At 45.0% G+C, this 20,998-nt stretch overlaps 1 protein-coding gene across 2 annotated transcripts in view; it reads right to left on the bottom strand.

Moving 5' to 3' along the window:
* Window positions 1–17,987, bottom strand: part of HTRA1 (HtrA serine peptidase 1) — a 34,770-nt gene extending 16,783 nt beyond the window's left edge. The window contains exons 1-4 of one of the 2 annotated variants that reach the window (XM_074907910.1): window positions 17,632–17,987; window positions 17,421–17,583; window positions 748–847; window positions 215–419 (exon numbers count right to left, since the gene is read on the bottom strand). In XM_074907910.1, the coding sequence (XP_074764011.1) occupies window positions 215–419; window positions 748–847; window positions 17,421–17,583; window positions 17,632–17,895 (732 nt within the window). In that variant the 5' untranslated portion in view covers window positions 17,896–17,987. Of the gene's footprint in view, window positions 1–214; window positions 420–747; window positions 848–17,420 lie in introns of both variants that reach the window. The other variant, XM_074907909.1, reaches the window with a different exon arrangement.
* Between the last annotated feature and the right edge of the window lie 3,011 nt (window positions 17,988–20,998).

The following is a 20,998-nucleotide window of genomic DNA, read 5'->3' as shown; positions in this document are numbered from 1 at the left end:
ACTCACTGGCACTACACTGAGAGGTGATAACCTTAACCACTACCAACCACAAACTTGGCTTTTAAAAATGTGTATCCACCCAGCTCAAATATTCTCTGTAACTCAGACCACTAAACTACTAGCCTTTCCTTCAAACATGAGAATTAGCAATAGTTTTTGGAAAGGAGGATACTAAATTAAGAGGAATAAAATCCGTCTTGCTTTCACAACCCACCTGAGAATCTATTTTAATTAGTGCAATGTCAGCTTTTTCATCAACGTCTTTAATTTTAGCTTCATATGTTTCACCGTTCTTCAGCTCCACCTTCACCCGGTTTTTGTTGGTGACGACATGGGCGTTTGTCACTATCAGTCCGTCTTCCGAGACAATGAACCCTGAACCACTGGCAACAGGGATCTCCCTCTTCGAATAAGGGAGTCTAAAAGACATGGGAAATAAACATTTATTGCTGCAAAAAGTTGAAAGATCACCAATTGCTCCAAATAACACACAGTCAAAAAGAGTTTGGTGAGTTTTAATGCTTTAGGATATCTGTTGTTACTTACTATCATTAACAAGATAAGACACATGCATTAGTTTAATTTTTTTTTTTCCCCAAGACTCTTAAATTCTCTTTAATTCTTAAGCATGACAAATATTTATCATCTCAACCACCTCTTTGCCATTACATAGCATCAATCAACATTTCTGGCACACTGGCAGCTGTTTTCAAGAACACAAAAATCAAAACTGGGCATCTTGTTTACTTGCGAAATAATTCAATGTGAACCACAGCAGGAGCAATCTTCTCCACCACATCTGCAATAAAGTTGTATTTGTGCCGCAGGCTATTAGGATGTTCTTGGCCTGAAATAGAAACAGAAAACATGTCATGAGTCCTTCAAGTGACAGGGGAAGGGTCATTGCAAAACACCTGAATTAAAAAAAAGCTCCACGCGGATAACTTCCCCCTCCTTAAGTCATCTGCAGCATAACCCTTGCACCCAGATTTCCCTTTAGCCTCTCTGCACAGAAGAGGCAGCATGCTTTATCCTCGGGACCAACGGATCCATGAAACCTTCTTCTTTCAAGCACGCATCATCGGGTCATGGGGCAGCAGACCCGGTGCTCCAGCGTGGCTGTAGCCGCAGCCCCCAGTTCAGCACACCCCACTGCTGGTGGCCCCAGGGATGGAGGAGCAGGGGGTTTAGTCCCTGTCTGCACTGCCCCGCTCTTCCCTCCGTGAAAGGCATCTTGAATTTAGCTGCCTCCATTAGTGTTCTCACCTCTTTTCTTTTCCGGATGGTCTATTTAGCTTGTATGGTTCTTCTCAGATTAAACAAACGGGCTCTGTTCCTCTGCCAAAATACGCCTGCTTAGTGATTTTTGAAGCCTCATGCTGCTGCATTTGTAAAATGCAGAGGACAACAAGGTCCTAACCCCGGTGTGAGCCTGCAGCAGCTGCTGTGAACCTTCAGCTGGGGTATGAGGTTGGCGCTGCCTCTCCCACCAGTGTCCCCACACAGCCCCGACCACCGGCCTCTGCCTGGCACCGAAACGTAGAGGCAGGTAACATGTGCCCTCCACAACCACACTCGAGGCATCCTTCCCACTTCCCACAGAGGAGTGGATCCCATGGACCCCCCGGGATACCGAACCACCCTCAAGGCTATAAAATAGGTACGCACACAAAAAACAATGGGACCACAAAGCTCTGCATTCCTGGGCAGTGCCGTCACACAAAAGCTGATGGTCACTGAGTATTCAAGAGAGGTCAGTGGGATTTTCAAATGCAACTAGATACCAAACTCCTGTTGTAGCCATCAGAAAACCTGTCTGCACCATCGGATGTCTAAAAATTTTTGGAAAAAACTCACAACTCTGACACAGCTCTCCCTTCTCAAGTAGTGCTGGGGCAAAACTTTTTTTTTCAAATTGAGAGCAACTAAGCAGTTGGAACACCCCAAAGAGTTACTTTTGTATTTCCCTAGAGGCGAGAAACACCCTTTGTTTTCATTAGTCTTCCCCTTTTATCTGATACATATATTTTGCGTTATAAAGGCAGAAGCCAAATCTGCGATGACTTTCAGATGAGTATTAATGTGCCGTGCTGCTCCCATCCATCGCTGCCATTTGGCTTCTAAATCCATCCAGAGATTAAAGCAATAAGCAGCTTGTGGATGCTCTAAGTGCCTGTGATGGTGTAACAGGACGATTTATTTGCAGATCTGTAGGAGACACAGGTCTGTCCTATAAAATCATCCCAGTATGGATACCTGAATGCCCTTCATTATCTGAAAACTATACAAATTTTTAAGTACATACTGGAGGCAAAAACCCAGGGCAGAAGATTCAGAGGAATGATTTGGGAACAAAACACCGCTGCTTTTAACAGTAACCAGATACTGGTTTGATTCAGGGTGAACAATGGGTTTCAGGTGACTTACCAATGCCAGCTACCATACACTGCCCTCATGAGAGGAGTGGATGCTCAACCCAAACACCATCTGATCACTCAAGAGCATGCTTTTTTCTCGTTTACACCCTGTAAAACATCTCAAGGGCTTTTAAACGCAATCAGTCAGGAACAGCAGCCACAGCAGTAACCACATAATCCACTCTGCGGTTTCAGACCACAGCTCAGAGATGTTCATCTGCTTCACAAAGCAGGAATGTTGATCAGGAAACTTGTGTCCTCACCTACTGCTTTCCTCAAAAGTATTCTGTGTCTCATTTATACATGAAACTGTTGTCTTTAAGACTTTCATGCCAGAAAGGCATAAAGGCTTGCTGATTGACAAACATCGATTTAAAAGGATTTATGCTCTCTATTAAAATATTAGGTATCAAAGGAAGCGTGTCATTGCTGTAAAGCTGACAACTATAAGGGGAGAGTTTTGAAAAACCAGTAGGAGAACGAGAACTGCCATTTGGAAGCATTCATTCGTATTAAATAGGAGCTTTGACAGATTATCAGATTGGATTAACGTGATGTTGGGATATAACGCCACAGGGCACTACTGTAGCCATCAATATGCTTTTTGATCACTGCTTATAAAATGATTTCATCTCAGTTACAATGCCGTAGACTTTAAAGGTCATATCCTGCCCTTGCAAAAGAGAGCTCTCACAGATGAGGGAACTGCACAGGAAAACACACAGCTTTTTTTTATGCCTTCAATCTTTTTTTTTTTTTTTGCATTTAGCTATTCAAGAAGAGAAAGGATGCCTAAGCTGTACATGGTGAGACTACTAATACTTCATCTCAGAGAGCTGCCTTCGCTTTGAGTCGGAGGCTACAAACGCCCAGATTTCAGAACTGACAGTGTTTTCCATATAATCTGCCTCCTTGCACAGTCCCAAACTAAACCACACAATTAAAAAGTCAAAATTTCATACTCTGAAAAATTAGATAATAAATACCGATCCATGGCATACTGACCTAAAAAGCTTACAACAACTTGCCACGCCTGCCTATTGCTTATGTATTAGGAATTCTTGCATTGTGTAACACAGTTTTGCAACAGCTTTTGAACGACTGCCAATTTAAATGGAAAACATACCTTTTTAAGCAAATAAACAGAAGTCAAAGTACCATTCAGATAAACTCATTGATGAATGCTAACAAAAAAATTTTAAAATATCACCTGGTCTTTACAGTTATGTGACAACATAAAATCTGAAGGCTATAGTAAAAGTATTAATATGTTGAATATTTCTTCTAGCACTGAGGAAAAGTATCACGGGAAGAAAAAATCGAGACCAAAAATAGACACGTCTGCGTGCATACCATTTGCCCATTACGTAAATACTTAATGCTCACCAAAGCTAATTGCTCTTCGGGATTCCTGAGCAATGCATGAGAGCTGAAAGGAGCACCGATCTTTCCTACAAGCAACCACTACCATGTACAATTTTATCTTACATTTGAACGACCAGTAGGCACAGGCTGTTAGGTAGAAGCCTAAACTGTCACAAAATCACCAATAACACAAACCTAATATGAGCAGATGCTCATTCCTCAGCCACCATACGGTAGTTTCCAGCCATCACCAGCCACTGCAGAAGACAGCAGGTGAAATTCAGAACTTCTCAGGACTTTCCTCTTCTCTCTAACACACGTAATTTCCAACCGTACTGATAGTTCAGGGTCTTAGTAGAAAATAATTTTAAGAATGGAATGGGCATCATGCAACATCCTCCAGGTTTTCAGGTTTAAAGAGTTGGAGGCTCTGCAGTGGTTTAATGGACTCTGCTTGACTATTAAGCAACAAAAAGCAATAGCTTCGTTTTGATTGATGGTATTGTTTTGACTACGCAAACCCCACTGCCTGTGTATTCTACCCACATCTAACCAGAAAGTCCATCCTGACTAACAAGTACCCCACAAGCAGGTGGCCAGCTCTTTAATTCCATATTAAATTGGTCCCCAAAATGTAGTTTTCTCAGTTCAAAACTACTTTCTTTGCTGTAACCAGTGTTGAATTTATGAGAATTGTTTCCCCAATCTCCTAGTCTTTTTCTTTTTTTCTTTAAACCACACCCTTCTAAAGGTTTGTTCTTAATAGAGTCTTTTCGTTATTTTGGGGGGTTTGGGGTTGGAGCTTTTTGGGTGGGTTTTTTTGTTTGTTTTTTTTTTTTTTTTAAGTTTTGTTGTGGGTTTTTTAAAACCATTGACAGGTGGGCTTGAATAAAGCTCTAGTTCCTAAATAACTTCAGGCTTTGATGTTCAGATCTTTGCAGACTGTTCCTCTTTCTATTTATATGCTCTGATTATTGTGTTTTGTAATGTTTTTATTGAACTGTTGCACAATGCCCTGAATGCCCATGAGCATGGTTAAGAAACCTTTATTAATGACATTATAAAGATGATTGTTGTGAATTCATTTAATGATCAAAAACTGACTTAAAAAACGTAAACAGGTTACGGCATGAAAAATATCCAAGGCAACTAATTCTTCAAGGACTTCAAAGGTGTGCTGGCTGTCAGCCCTCAAATGAAAAGGAAAATCTCTGCCAACTGACATTAATAGGGTTAATATCAGTAAACAAACTGTTAGGAGGCAAGACAGAATACCAAGCCATGGAAAAAAAGCACACCGGGCTGTAAACAACTGAAATAATTTGGTTTCATAAACACGAGCCAAAAAACATATTAAGATCTAGGTTCTGATTAGGTCTTTACTCAAAGTGGCATCGATGCTTTAATGCTTGCAACTCATACACGCTGCTTTTGGTAATATTTTGAGCTAAACTGTAAAGATGCTTTGGAGATAGAAATCTCATGAAAGTAACCTCTCCCCTTCAATTGTGAGAACTGCTGTGCTGGAAGATCTTGTGAGAACTGCTGTGCTGGAAGATCTTCTCTCAACATAGGTTTTGCCTCTCATGAGAGCAGATCTTCACACACAGCTTTAGGCACATCGCAGTCAGAAATGCATCTTTTCCCCACCCAGTTTTCATGTGTTTTCCCCCTTTCAAACAAGTTAGTCTGAAGTTAGAACCAAACACAATTATTTCATTCTATGGGACTTTTTTATCTTAGATAGAGGAAGCGGGGGGAAAAAAAAGGCACAGCCCAGCAAACACCAGCAAGCCCATGTCCAATGTCAAAAAGCTCAAGATTCAGTCTGAAATCAAGCCTTTGATTTCTTTAAAAACAGCAAGAAACTCTCATTCCCATTAAGATTCAGAAAAACCCAAGTTTCCATGAAACAGTAATCATCCAAGACAACTGCAGCTCTCAGTATCTGTAATTTTATAACTGCTCCTATGCAAAAGGCTGCTCGTATGCAAACTGCAGGGAGGGTGGAGCACCATCTCCAGGTTCATCATTAAAGATGCTTCATATCGGAGAAGTGCAACGCCCCTGCCCTTCCCGGGGAACCAAATTAAAATATCCTTTGGGTTTGCTGTGTCCTTGCACCTGAGCAGCAGCATGCTCACCCGGGAGGGCTGTTTCACCCCCGCCCCGTTCATCAGACCCAGTGTTACCACCTCAGCTGGTGGGGTCTCATGGTCTGCCAACATCAGGCTGGTGCCAGTGGAAGAAAATGGGGCTTGGATCCAGGGATCTACAGTTCATCTATCTTTTCCCATTAACTCCATGATGATCAGAAGCATGTCTATGAAATCCTTGCCCAGTAACAGAGCATGAGCTGAGCCACTGCAACCTGCTGAAGTTTATGGGCTAACAACTAAATGTCTTAAGCTACCCAGGTTGCTGAAAAAGAGATGATTACTTCCTCCTGTACTCGCTGCTTACTTCATGTTATATTCAGATACACAATCCCAGGCGCATACACACACTGAGGGTCTGAATGAACAGCTTGGGACTGGGTTTCTCTGAAGGATGAAACCAGAAGGGCTTAAGCACTCAGGAAACCTCCAGGCTGGCAGAACCGGTGACTGCTAACACAAACCACAAGACTGTAAAGTTTTGCTTGGAGAGCTTCCACCCTCCCAAATAAAACTCCAACCGCTGGTGTTTGTACAAACTCCCATTCATGTCATATAGGGAAACGTTAAAACCTCTGACGCTACTATGGAAACAAAAACTCCAGCAAATGTGCTTAGCTCACACTGAAAATGGTGGCATCAGCAAGCTCCGCTGGAGAGACACAAGGAAAAAGTGATGTATGGGAATCTGCTGCCTTTTTTTTGAAATTACATAAAACTGCAAGCCTAAATATTCCACTTCCTATTCAAGGATAAATTGTGTAATACACCAAAAAAAGGATGTTACGCAATGAAAACACTCAGAAAATAAGAAACAACATTTCACGTATCGTAGACGATTCGCTTCAGAACAACTTTCAGATCAGTGGAGGGAATTTTGAGAGGTCTAAACCACAGCGCCTTGCTAATAAGGCTACTATTACCTCAGTTATTTTTTTCCCTGTATAATCCAAGGAGAAACTAAAAGACACTTTGCAGACTTCTGAGAATTATATCTGTATTAACTGTGACAGCCCTAAAAGCAAAAATATTTTCAGAGTGCTAAATAATGGAGGGATTTCAAGCGTTGTACTCTAGTAAACAGTAAACTGCACAAATCTGGTATTCACTTAAAATACTTCCAGCAGCAAGAACCACTGCAAGATTAAAGTAAGGATTTAAGCAAAATCACTTTCTGGCATGAATGCAAACTTGCAAAGGGAAAATAAAGTCCATTTGCATCGTCATAATATTTAGATGATCAGTTCTTTCTTGGTAACCTTTAACAAGGACTCTGTCACATGCACCAGAGATCTTACAAGTAACAGGCTTTGAAATCTGTATTTTCCCTGCTAACCCAAAACCCTGAAACCATTAATTTTAATCACTGATTTTAAACAAACCAAAACCAAAGCTGCCAAGCTAAACAAAATAGTGAATCTACACAAAATTTGTAGAACAAAACCACTCTCAAATTAGTAACACAAAAACCAGTTTTCAGACCAGTGTGTGGTCACTCACATAACTCATATAATGTTTGAGTATAAAATTGAAGGTGAATAAATTGCACATTTTAATGGATATTCCCAAGAACAAAAGCTGACTTTATTGATTTTCATGGAAAAGAGTGTGAAAGAGTAGACAAAGCCCACCAAGCAACAGGATGCTCCTGCTGGTGGTGCAGAGGCTGCTGTGATGCACTCGGAGAGCTCAGTCTCTGTGTGCAGCCTACTCCCAGCTATCAGACACAAATTAATGTTTACCCTGACCGGTTTAAGAAGGCAAGTTATTAAAACGTAAATGTATGAGTAAGTAAGAGCAGCAGATATTGGTACACGTGAATGACCAGGCTACACAAAGAGAACACCACATAAATAGCTCTTCTGTGTTTATAAAACAAGAAAACAGAAAAAAAAGTATTTGAAGATAATTAAATTGGAAAGTACAGAATCTTCCGAGAACTCTGGTCCAGCTTCTCTCTTTGGATGAAACAGACCTCTTTGGCATCCAGTCCCAATGTAATTCAGTATTTTCTTGCCACTGAAAACAGTCAATGGGCAACGTCCTTGGGCAATGTGCCTACAGCTTTCTTGCAGCAGGTTTCTATAACTTCGGACACAAAACTTAAAATTTTTGCTGAACAGGAACTGTTCCTACCACTTGTCTACAAGGCAGAATAAGCAGCAAATGAACCGGATACTTCTGTTGCAACTCAACTACTGAACTTCTAGATAGACGTCAAATGTTTGGAATGTTGTGTAAAAGGAAGAAGACCCAGGATGTGCCTCTTGGTTTAAGCCATGTTACTCAGTCACTATGCAACTTGTGATAAGTAATTTGAATCCTCAGTGTCTTAGATTTATCTTTAAAATGGGCATAACCCCCATTTCAGCTCATGGGAATCTCAACTCTGAGAGAGCTGGTGTTGTTCAGCTGGAGAAGAGAAGGCTCCGGGGAGACCTTAGAGCGGCCTCCCAGGGCTGAAAGGGGCTGCGGGAAAGGGGGGAGGGACTCTGGATCAGGGGGGTAGGGATAGGGTGAGGGTCATGGTTTTAAGCTGAAAGAGGGGAGATTCAGATGAGATGTAAGGCAGAAATTCTTCCCTGTGAGGGGGTGAGGCCCTGGCACAGGCTGCCCAGAGAAGCTGTGGCTGCCCCCTCCCTGGAAGGGTTCAAGGCCAGGTTGGACGGGGCTTTGGGCAACCTGGGCTGGTGGAAGGTGGCCCTGCCCGGGGCAGGGGGTTGGATCTACATGATCTTTAAGGTCCCTTCCAACCCAAACCATTCTGTGATTCTATGAATAGTCTTGGGCTTTAGCAACCCTTGCAGAACCTCACAGAGAGAAAATATGTAGATAAAAAACTCTCAGAAATGCCAGAAATTCTTCTATAAGCCAAGTGCACTGGCTGCCCCGGCAAAAAGTCAGTCTCACAATTATAGTAGTAGTGAGCAAAAGCAATAGACTTTTCAAGCGGATGAGGCTGAGCAGGGAGGACAGGCATCCAGAGCGGAGCAACAGCTCCATCTAACACAACAGGAAACTCCAATTCCTTCTGTAAACACCAGTGGTGAGGTGGGAGGAAACCCAACTTCTGCATAAACAGCCAGGCTGGAGCCCCGGGCCGGCGGAACGCAGCCCTGCGAGGAGGAACACGCTGTTCCCGGCGCAGCATAGCCATACTAATACAATGCCGAGCCCGGGCTCATCAGAGATGACAAATTAATTGCAACTCAGCAGCCTGCTGGCAAAGATTCACAGCTCCAGGTGGCCATGGCAGCGGCGCTCCCTGCGCTCGCGATGCCCTGCACGGGTGCGCTGGCCTGTCCGGGGATGAGGCGGGAAGGCAAGGTGCAGGCAGATGCTCAGACATGCGAAAAAAAAAAAAAAAAATGGTGAAGAGCAGTTCAGGACAAGGGCAAAGAGTGCTGAGCTCGAAAACATCATTAACAGTAGTCCTGTCTGAACTGGAAACATTAAGAAGTGTAAGTCAGGTAGTTATGGAAAAGAGTCTGCCTGATTTCCTGCAGACAGATGAAAAGAATATTTCAGTCAACAGGTTAAAGCAGACATGGTATTCTCTTCTCTGCAGAAGGCTGAAAATACAACAGATGAGTCAGGAATAATTTCTCCTCTCCTTTTTCCAGCCCCGCTCAGTTTACATCCCTTCCAACTCAGGTCATCACCCTACTCTACCTCCCAGCTCCACTCATCACAGGCAGAGAACCAGCAAAACAACCTCAAAACGCCTGTTAAGTAACAACGACGTGGTAATTCCTACATCCTACGTGTAACCAGAAGCTGTCCAATCTTGAAAATGCCTCTAAACATGATAAAACCATTACGGTCCCATTTTAAGTACGCAAGAAACTTTCCCACTGCATCTTTAGAAGAAAACCCTGCTTAAGAGAGTTAGTTTCAACTTGCAGGAACCCTGGTATGAAGAAACAAGGGAATAAAAACAAGTTCTTGTTTTCATGCTTTTTAAACATTTTTTTCTCTAACAAGAAACCTAAAAAAAGCATCTTAAGATGCGAGCCTAAAAAAAACCTTCTAAGATGCAAGTCTATAAAAATACCTCCTAAGATGCAAGTCTATAAAAATACCTCCTAAGATGCAAGACTAAAAAAAAAACCTAAGATGCTGCTTCTCTGCAGCAGGAGACAGTATTGATTTCACCACGCGGCTGTGGCAGGATTCTTCTTACAGTGACACAGAATTGATACACAGAAAGATCAAATCTATAGAAGAAACCTCAAACCAGTAATAAAACACATCCCCCTCCTACTCTGGGGCTTCATAATTGCACCACACATAAATCCAGCATAACTGTATCGCAAAAGCCACGATATCTACATACTGAACAAATCCCTCAGCCTCTGGCAGTGTTTTCTACACGTGTCTTAAGAATTACTCTAAGACCAGATTTGGTTTAATGTAGACTGATGTCTACATTAGAGAATCGCTCTAAAACTAGATTTGGTTTAACGTAGGCATCAGAAATCAAGGAGTGATTGGGAAATGAACCCGGAGAAATGCAGCCGGTGTTTCTGCTGTAATCTCTCCTGAAAGGTTAAAAGAAGAAAGGTTTTTATTTCACTCTCTCAAATATGCATATTTTCACAATACTTATAGTTCTAATTCTTACATTCACTGCTCCCCTGTCAACATTAACTATTTACATAGTGGCTTTTTTATCTGCACATCTGTTCTGCTTTATTTTATAGAGGATCTGAATATTTTTCGTATTTTGCAAGTGGTTTTCTGCTTGCCCACTTTTACTGTCTGAATGCAAAAGAAAACAAAGAGTTAGCCAAGCTTTACCTTTATAAATGAAGGTCTACATACAGATCTCTGATACAGAGTGGGCAACAGTGCATATGTTGTCCCGGAAAAAAGTAATGAATCATCCCTTTACCATCACAAATGTTGAAGTATGAGATTACTGGGGGGCTGTGTTTATTCTGGGGGTGGGATGGTAGGAGGGGAGAGAGTTGTTTGGGTGTCTCTTCCTTAGCAGTGCTTGGTCCACCCACTTCTTTCCTTCTCCAAAATTACTTTCTGCAGATGCAGATTGACAGATCATCGATGCTGTGTGCAGAACGAAGCCAAAACTGCAGTCTGCAAGTTTAAGGAATAGAGTAATGGAAAAGAAAAGTAATGGAAAACGGAGCGGCACTGCTGGCAAAGGGCAGAAAAATGAGCAGGGACTCATAAACCCTCAGTTTGCTCTCAGCTCTGATACTGGCATTAACTGGCTGACCTTGAGCAGAGCTCTTTATCTTGCCCTGCCCTAGATTCGCTATCTGTAAAGTGGCGTAACAACACTGGCCTCTGGAAGAACATTGTGAGTTTCTCCTAATGCTCTGCTATATAAATTATTCCAAATATTAAGATCTGGATAATTTTTATGCATGGTTACTAGAGTTAATACGCATTATTTTATCCGTCAGTTGTTTGTCAGGAAAAATATGTGTAAATCTGATTGCTATCAGAAACATGAAGTGTGGGGTTTTTTAATTTGCTGAGCTCCATCTCATCAATATTTCTAGTAACAAGCCTGTAAAACTGGATACAGGAATAATTCGCTGCGTATACGCCTCACTCATCTCACCAAAAAGGCAGATTTACAAGAGCAGGGAAATGGAAAGACTGAGAAACCCTCATAGAATGTGACGGGAAAAACACAAGAACAAGGTTTGGTGAACTAGTAACACAGACAGCTGTAACGGGGTGCCCACAGCCCGGCTCTGCCATGACTACACAGCCCCACCACTGGGGCACCGACAGGACCAGCCACCGCCCTGGTGTCAGCCCTCACTGCTAGCGTGCCATAAAACCGGAGGCTAGCAGATCTACTCACACGTTACACACACACAGGTATTTTTTTGCACTGCGTGTGCATACACACGCAAGCATTTTTGTCTCCAGAAACAAGCTCCTGGCAGAGCACTCCTAACAAATTACAAAACCCAGCTGGCTTCCAGCCTTGTGCTTCGTTTTATCAGTGCACCAGAGTATCTGGTATTAACCCAGAAATTAAAGAGCCGCTCTGTCTGGCCGCCTAATTCACCTCCACTCACCAAATATGGCAGCCAAGATCTTCCCAATTCACTAAACTGTAAAATAACTAGTTACCTGTGTCCTGTCTTACAAGTGTAAGATATTTTAAGTCTCCTTGTTACCTACAGATCACCACTTCGTATAAGATCAGCTGCATTATTTTATAGCCCTTCTATATAGGGGAGTTGAGAATTTTTAGTTATATCCTCCTCTCTGAGGCGGGCAAACCGATTTGTGAATCACAATGACCTGTATCCAGAAGGCAAAATAAAGTCTTTTTTTTTTTTTTCCTACATCCTGAACACAGCCTCCAAAATAATACTAGATATTCACTTGGGCCCAGTTACAAACTGTGGGACTTACTGCCAAGTCCAGCCAGCGATCCTAGAGGCCCCAGCAGTTTATGGGAGTGAGGAATGACTTTATTTACAACAAAAGTTAAATTCCACAGTACCCCGGTTTCTATTTCTAATGTTGCTTTCTTTCACTCGAAGCACACGTAAATTCACATTTGAAAAATATTTTCCAGCTTCTCCTATTTCTTGGATGGCAGAGTCTTTCCTTTAGCTCCTCAGGATATGCTGCCTCCATCACCTCCAGGCTCTACTTACTAAGACTCCTGCTGCTTACTCATGGCTTTAAGTACTCCTGTCCAGTCCACAGGTACCTTTAAATTTCAAAGCCCAGAAGATGAAAGGACTGAAACTTCCCTGGTTCCAAATCTGTTATTTACTGACTTGACTGTTTGAAGTCGAGAGACCACAGAATTACTGCCGGCTCCCCGGGAAGGAAACCTAGATGCGGAAAGGGGAAAAGGTGAGCTTCTTCAGACAAACCACTTCTTACAGTTCCCTCCTTGCAGAGCTGAATACTTGGCTTTGGAAAAGCTTTTTAATCCCACACTTGGGAATTGGTCCTCTTCTGGAAATATGTTGCTATTTATTTCCATTGCCTTCAGCTGCCTCTTCCATCCCTCCCTCCCCTTCTCCTGCTGCTGCAAAAGAGACTGAGGAAAGTCAGAAGATAATGACTTTCAGACCACCCAAACACAACTGAGGGAGATGAAAGCAGCTAAAAAAAATTAATGGCACTGGAGCGCTCATTTGTGCATCCAGTTCCTTGACACCTGGTCCTCCCAGGTCATTTTTAATAGACTCGACACATGCCAAGTAACCTGCGAAGGTCTCCCAACATTTCTTCGGCGCAACAACCATCACGGGCCTGTTATTATCTTTTGGGAAACAGCTGAGAGCCTAGTCCTTAAAAACAGTATCAACTTTCCTCCTGATAAGTATCTGGCTCGGTTCCTGACCTTCCCAGATTTCTCAGCTGAGTTTCTCTTCCTGCCCTGACTATTCACTCCTCCACCCTCAGCACCGCCAGCCCCTTAGCCCTACCCCTACTACAGGCAAAGGAATTCAGGCAGGTCCATCTATTGCGCTTTCCCATCCTCTGCCGCACGGATCTCATCCTTATGCTGGTTTTAAAAGACTCAATTAATGACAAATGGTTTATTGACCGTGGAGGTCCTTTCCTTCTGCCAGATAATTGCAGAGAGGCACTTGGATGCAGTTTCACCCAGTGCATTTCAAAATACAGAGTCAGCCACTTCGCAAGAAACTGAGACTGAGCGATGGATTTTTTTTCTCACCACCCCCCCCCCCCCCGTCTCTGGAACTATGAAATGAGAATGTGGTGAAGAGAAATAGCAAAGCCTGTGTCTGTTAGTGATACAAAAAGGTGCTTCTAGAACTGAGTTACCCCTAAACTCATCTCGGCCTTACCCCACAGCAATCAGTAATGACCTGCTTAATCTAAACCAGAAGAGCTCACATCAGACTCCAGATAGGACCCCATGGTATGAGCTGTGACAGAGAAGCGTGAACCACCTGTGACAGATGCTAGTGTGCTGAGGACTGCTGAGGTTACTGAGATACCAGGCTACAGACATAGCCAATCTAGTAAAACTATGAAAACATAAAAACCCAGTTCAAAAAGGGGCAGAGGAAAGTTAGGAACTGAGAGCAGCAATGAGGAACTTTCTTTTTCTTACTCTGCTTAAAGGTGAAAGGACAAATCCAGGTTGGTTTGTATTTTAGTGTGAAGAGCACAACATGGAGAGAAGGGCACACTGTCCTAAAAAACGCCTGCCAGCATTTGCTGGGAGATGTGAGGAGGGGAAGCAAGACTGGTTTAAGCTGTGTGTTAAACATCCCAAGCCCAGCAGGAGGGATTCAAGAGCACCAAAAACATATTTGCAGGAGAAAAATGAAAACATCCTCCCAGCACATTGAACCTCAGCAGACAGAACACTGTGGTCTCACTGCACAGCTCTCTCCCACGTGTGGGATGATGGTCTTCACACAGTCACAGGTTTCTCCTCAGAGGGTGTTCACCTTCTTTCTTGAGCCTTTACATTTCCATCATGCTGTGCTTTGCAGGCCTGAACGCCCTCTTCCAACATCTCTCGCGTCCTTTACGGAAAGTGAAGATTTCTCTTGTGAAAGCTGCCGCTCAGCAGCCCTGGCCAGGCTGCTGCAGAAATGGCTTGTGGGTGCTGCAAGCGCTCGTCTGCCAGCAGTCTTGACAGGAAAAGCAGAGCTAAATCATCTGCATCTGGGCACCCTGGGGGGGCTGCTGGGGGTACCACCGGTTACCCGTGGCCACGCTGCAGGAGGGGACTGCTGGAAAGGGCTGGAAAGGCACACACTGCTACCAAAATGGGTTGGTGGGCCACCCTGCTCATCACCTGCCTCGTTTGGCTTTAACAGAGGACAGCCCAGGCAGGGCACGCTTCAGCCCCGCTCCCATCCTACGGGCCCACTGTACTAGTTTAATCGATGCAATTTCCTGGCTAAAAAGCCCTAGCTAGGCTTTCCCCTCTCCCCTCGCTGCTCCTGGGGCTTCTCCCGTTTTGCCCTTTCTGCGTGCCTGATCCTGCACCCCAGAGCACATTGCTACGGTGCAGGGGATCTGCTCAGCACCTCGGTGCCACCCATCCCCACGGTGGTGTTTAGGGCCGAGGCTAGAATAAGCTCTGAGGCTTGTGAAATTTTTCTTGAGGTTTTTTTTAAGACTCGCGATTCCCATTTTGCATAGGAAAACATTCCCCAGAGGAAAACACAAACCCAGAGCAACCTTCCCTTGCCTCTCCTGTGTCGTCTCAAACACAGCCATACGTGAACGGATGCTGAGAATCACTGAAAAGACAAAAGTGGCACTGGGAGTGGACTGTACATGACAAAAATTGAGAAAGACAAAAAGTTCTGCTTGATTTCATGCAATATACACACTATTGTTCATGACCAGCTACTAAAGTGATGTGAAACTTAAAAACAATAAAAAGTGCTTTCCAAACTGTCTCTCTGCATCCCCATTCCCTCGTTTCCCTGGGTCACTGCACTGTATTCACCAAATTATTTATATATCCGTGTTACTACGAAAACATGAAAATATATTACCAAAGTTAACTCTAGGTAGCAAAAGAACTCCTGAAAATGAACTCAAAAAATTAACAACGCTAAGGAGCCACATACTAGACAACAGCTTTTCAAAACAGTGGTTCAATCTGCCTCCAGGGAACAGCCTTTACAGCCTGCTCTCTCCACTTTTTATTTTAGGTTCTTTACATATGAAAAAAAAAGCTTTGCTCGCTGCAAGGTTTGCTCTCGTCTAGGGATAAACATGTGCTACGGTCAGCTTCTCTAGCATCTTCCTTTTGTTCCTAGTGATACAGAAAATAAGCATCGCTCCAACCAGATGTGCAACAGGGCAAAATGATTGTCTGGACCTACACATGATGTAGCTCCCACAGGGGAGTTTCTCCTATACAAGTTCCATATGCAGCCTGTGCATTTTCTGTACAGCCTACCCGGAGGCACCTATTATTCTCCAGCTCCAACACAGCCCAAATTCTGCGAAGTAGAAAAGACTGAGAAAACAATATTGGCTTCACAAATTGAGAATAAAAATCACAAGGCATTATATTATACTGGACATCAGGAAACTGTAGCGTGAAAGCTTTAATTGTCTCCCGTGTCCGTACATGCCAGCAATGTTCCACAGAGCACAACGCAGCTTTGAGGGGAAAACTGGTGGTACAAAAAATTGATTGTGTTGATACCAAAGTTGTAAGTTCGATCTGCAGTGCAGGATCGGTATTTTGCCCAAGCCGAATCTATGGTCATTATAGATCAGAATATTATTCTGCTGCAGAGATGACGGCTAAATCTAAACAAAAACAAGATTTAGCTTTAAATAAAGTGCAGAAGTGGTACAATCTATACTGAAAGAATCAATCCTCAGTGAAAGAGCACTGATTTACTAAAAGGTGACTATCACTTCAGAAATAAAGGCTTAATTCATGCTGGTTTTTTACTATTACCCCCTAAATGTGGCTGAATGGCTTGAGACGAACATGCAGCCCTAGCTTACGAGGTTTAAGCCAGCCTGTACGAGGGGCTGCATCCCCTGTTTACCCCCCCAGCAGGGTTTTGCCTTGCTGTGTCACATCCCGCACCCATCACTGCTCCAGCGCTTCCCCGGGCTGCTCAGTCCGGCAACTCCATCTGCAGAGCCACAAGTTCCATAACCCAGCAACTAAATAATAATAATAATGCTGAAGGAAACAAAATACTACGTTATATATTGTTACTTCTCGACGGCCACGCCCATCCTCAAAGAAAAAAAAAAACAACAAACAAACCAAACCACCACCAAACCAAAGCCCCCAAAGTCAGCTCAACACGCTGTTTGGTTACAGGCACCCCCCCTTTCTCTAGCAAATTTATTATTAATAATCAGAGCGCATCTGCTACAAGGGGCGAAGGCAGCCGGCTGCCTGCCCTGCCGACACGTCACATTCACTTGCTGCCACCGGATTTTACGAGTTTCTGCATTCTTCGCTTTATTTCCCAAGGCGTTTCTTTGTGACAAAGCGCCTGGATGGGAGCGCGCTCAAGTATTTCTCCAAACTTTGGAGAAGCCGCACAGCCGGACGCGGGTCTCCGCCCGTGCCAGTTTAGGGCCAGTTCCCCCCGTTCTGAGCCCGGCATCACTCTCGGGGCGGGGGGGAGGGAAGGGAGGGGGTGTTTAAAGCTGGCTGCGGGGCTTTTCCCCCCCCCCCAGCCGCTTGGCCGACGAAGAGAATCGCTGCATTCTTGCTCTAGTTTCTCACTGAACGGGAAAACCGAAGCGCGGCTGCCAAGCCCAGCCCTTCCCTTGGCTGCTCTCCCCGCGATGCCAACCACCAGCCCCGACGGGGCGGGCGGGCGGATGGCGGGGGGGGGAGGGCTCCTCTGCGGCTGCCCGCGGCCACCCAGCCGGAGGGACGGGACCCCCCCGCCGCCACCACCACCACCACCTCACCCAGGCGCGGGGGGGGACCGGCGGGGTCCCGGCTGTGCAGCCCCGTCGGGGCGGCCCCCCCCGCCCCTCTCCTTACCCTGCCCGCAGGCTCCGCGCTGGATGGCGATGACGGGCGGCTGGCGGAGCCGCTCGGCGCGGCGGCTGGCGGCCCGCAGCTGGCAGGGGCTGGCGTAGGTGAGGCCGTCGCTGCCGCAGACGGACTCGCTGCTGGAGCAGAGGCAGCGCCCGCTCGCCGCCCGCTTCCGCACGGTAGCCGAGGCGGGGACGCCGCCGCTGCCGGGGGGTACGACGCACTGGAGCCCCTCACCGCACGGCGGGCCGCCGTTCCCACCGCAGGGCTCGCCCTCCTCCGCCCCGCAAAGGCGGCAGCAGCCGCAGCCGTCCAGCACGGCCCCGCCGGGGCAGGAGGCGGGCAGCGCCGGGCACCGCGACCGATCGCAGCGCTCCGGGCAGGAGGGAGGCGGCGAGGAGGAGGAGGAGGAGGCGGGGGGAGGCAGCAAGGCCGCCAGCAGCAGTAGCAGCAGCAGCGGGCTCCAGCCCCACAGCGGCATCGCGGCGGCGGAGAGGCGAGGCGAGGCGCGGGGCCGGCGGCGAGGCGTGCGCCCGGCTGCGCGGCCCGGCCGCCTTTAAGCGGCGGAGAGGACTGGGAGGGCGGCGGGGCGGAGCGGCGGCGGGCACGGCCCCCCCCTCCCGCCTTCCCCGGGCAGCAACACCCCTCTTCCAGCCTTCCCGGGCAGTAACAGCCCCCCTCCCGGGCAGCCACATCCCCCCTTCCCTCCCGACAGTAACACACCCCCCCCCCCCGCCATCCGCCTCCCTCGGGCACGAACATCCCCTCTCCCGGGCAGTAACACCCCCCCTTCCCGGGCAGGAACCTCCCCCCCTCTTCCCAGGGGGCAATAACACACACACACCCGCCCCCCCCGGGCAGTAACACCCCCCTTTCTGGCCAGTAACACCTCCTTTCCCCGGACAGCAACATCCCTTCTCCCCGGGCAGTAACATACCCCCCTCCCCTCCGACTTGTTTTTTTGGAGCAAATTTAGGCACGGAGCTGTTAAACTTGGCCTTGAAAAGCTGATAACATGCTCCTGCCAGCAAGGAGGAGGAGGAGGGGAGGGGGGAAGACACGCTCTTCCCCTCTTCAGGAATTAGGGGAAAGGCAATCTGAAGTAAACGTGGATTTACATTTCTATCTGATACGGAGGGCTGGGCCACCAGCTGGTCCCCGGCTAGAAAGAGAGAAGGGGTGGGGGTAAAGGTGGGGGGCTGTCGGGCATCCTGCCGGGAAGGGCCGGTCCTCCCCGAGAATTGGTACCCAAAAGCAGCGGGCAGAGGAGAATCAGCTCCCGGGATACTAGCAATTAGCAGAAGGTTAATGCGAAAGAAATAATAAGAAAAAGGAGCAGTTTTCCATCATCCCACAAGCGGGCTGATCCAATTTATCTGGCAGCTGTGCAACCGCCAGAACCGGCGGGCAGAGGCCTCTGCGCCATATGCTCAGTGAGCACATACAAGGTGGTTTGAAAGGCAACTTAATTACACACAAGTACCTTCGGAGGGAAAAGACATCATTTCCAAAGCTGGCAGGGAAAGGTGTAACAAGAACTAATAGCTGGAAATGGAGCACAGCCATTTTTTTTAATTATAAGCCGATTAAATTTTTGAACAGACTACCAATATGTAATTATTTAAGTGTGTCTTGATCGGGCACCCGATAACCAAGGACCTAATGAACTTTACAAACCATTAGGCAAGATGAAATGCTATTAGCTGTTAGATGAGCTGCGAGTGAGAAATGGAGAATGCCAGCAACTGCATCATACAGAAGAATATAAAGTCTTTTTTCCTATGAAAAACGGAATAATCTTAAACAACCAGCTGCCTGAGCAGGTGGAAGCAGCATCCCAAGTGTCAAAATTCAAATCTAATTGTTCCAGGAAACAATATAAAATCTTATCAAACTGTGACCACAAAGCCACAAATATGCAAAACTTACTTAATTGCTTCCTGAGTACCTGAAGGTGGGAAACCACATCGGCGCCAACGTTCCCAATAAAAGCTCCAATACGAACCCCTTACACCTGCTGTTTTCCAGCAACTTCTACGCTCTGCAAAAAGAGACATTTCAGAATTACTTGATACCGTGCGTGATCAAAATAGTAAAGTAGTCATCTGGAACAATTCACAGCAAAACTTTCTTAGTATTAACATCATTACAGTGCTAAAAAGGCTTAAGAAAAAAGTTTGAAAGTGTTTGAAAGTTTAATTATTTTTTTTTATGGATGTATATGTGTAAACATATAATATGGCTAGATATCATAGTAAATGTTTCCAAATTATTAATTGTTTATTCATTACTTGTTGGCTACTTTTAATAAGCTTTGAGGGGTTGTTTTGGGATTGTTTGGGTTTTTTTCCCTTTACTTTTAAATAAAGACAAGTCTTTAAGGAAAAACAAACAGTTTTTAGTGGAAAAAAAATTATACAGGTTTAGAAAAGATCTTACAAGCTCCTATTTGGAAGCAGAAGCAAAGTATTCAAAGACCAGTGAATTACTGTGGGGTTTAGCCCTTCTGGGCAGGGTAGGACTATCTGCTTTTCTATCCCATTGCCTTTGTCAGATAACTTACTGCTTGAAGCCACAGGAGCCTTATCTCCGTAGGCAGGGGGAAAACTGCACGCAGTGGGAAAGCTCCTTGTTCAGCCACCCTCTTTCCGTGGATGTTTTGTCTTTTTTAGCTTGGTATCCTTTGATATCGGCAAAAAAGCATGAACGGAGGCTCAAAATACATTAACAAAAGCCCCATTGACAGAAACCTCCTTGGAATAGTTATAATTCAGTAAGTCAATCCCCTAGTTCAAAACCAAAGTAAAGTGAATGCATCCTTGCCTCAGGAAAGGAGTAATTAATCAATGAAAGTATAAAGTATTTACTTAACTGCTCAGCTTATAAAGTTTGCAAATCTGAGGTGAAATATTTAACTACTTCAAGTACTACTGCAAGTTTATAGCGTTCTCACACAAAAGTTTGAAACATCAGTTGAGTATATTTATCTTTCCCGTGATATATGGTTCTTTTTTTTTTTTTCCCCCACAATTCAGCCAGTACTATCAGTTTCAAGCTCTTTTAGAGACTACTAAAGACCTGTAATACACTAGCCCATATTTTTAAAAAATAAATAGCACAGAAAAGGGATGTACATTTGTTGATAAACACTGAAGGGAAATACATCCCAAAGTCCTCTGTGAAAATCATAAATTAGCAGTTCACTTCCAAATAAGTGGACTAACATGGAGGACCTTCTGCCGTTATGGTTTTTGTTTCTTAACCCAGGTAAAGATGTGAATGCTAATCTGATTTTTTTTTTGTAATATGAATTTTATAGGTTTCACATGGGTGCACTCACAGCTGAAAATAAACATCTCACTTTCCAGAATAACTGAGATTTTAGGGGTTTAACAAGTCAGTTTAATGACAAATATATTTGTTAATTGCCCATCTAATCTGTGTAGAAGTGCCTTATAACTGAAAGGCACTATAAACCCAGAGATTATTATTTCTCCCCCATCATAACGTTTTACACGGAACACCTATCCAAGCTAGCAGACATTTATCAACACTCAGAGTGGTCTGAATAATACTTGAGACAC

This window comes from Athene noctua, chromosome 5 (genome assembly GCF_965140245.1).
Source record: "Athene noctua chromosome 5, bAthNoc1.hap1.1, whole genome shotgun sequence".
NCBI lineage: Eukaryota > Metazoa > Chordata > Aves > Strigiformes > Strigidae > Athene > Athene noctua.
The sequence above is the reverse complement of the archived record's forward strand: the minus strand, read 5'-3'. Positions and strand labels throughout refer to the sequence as shown.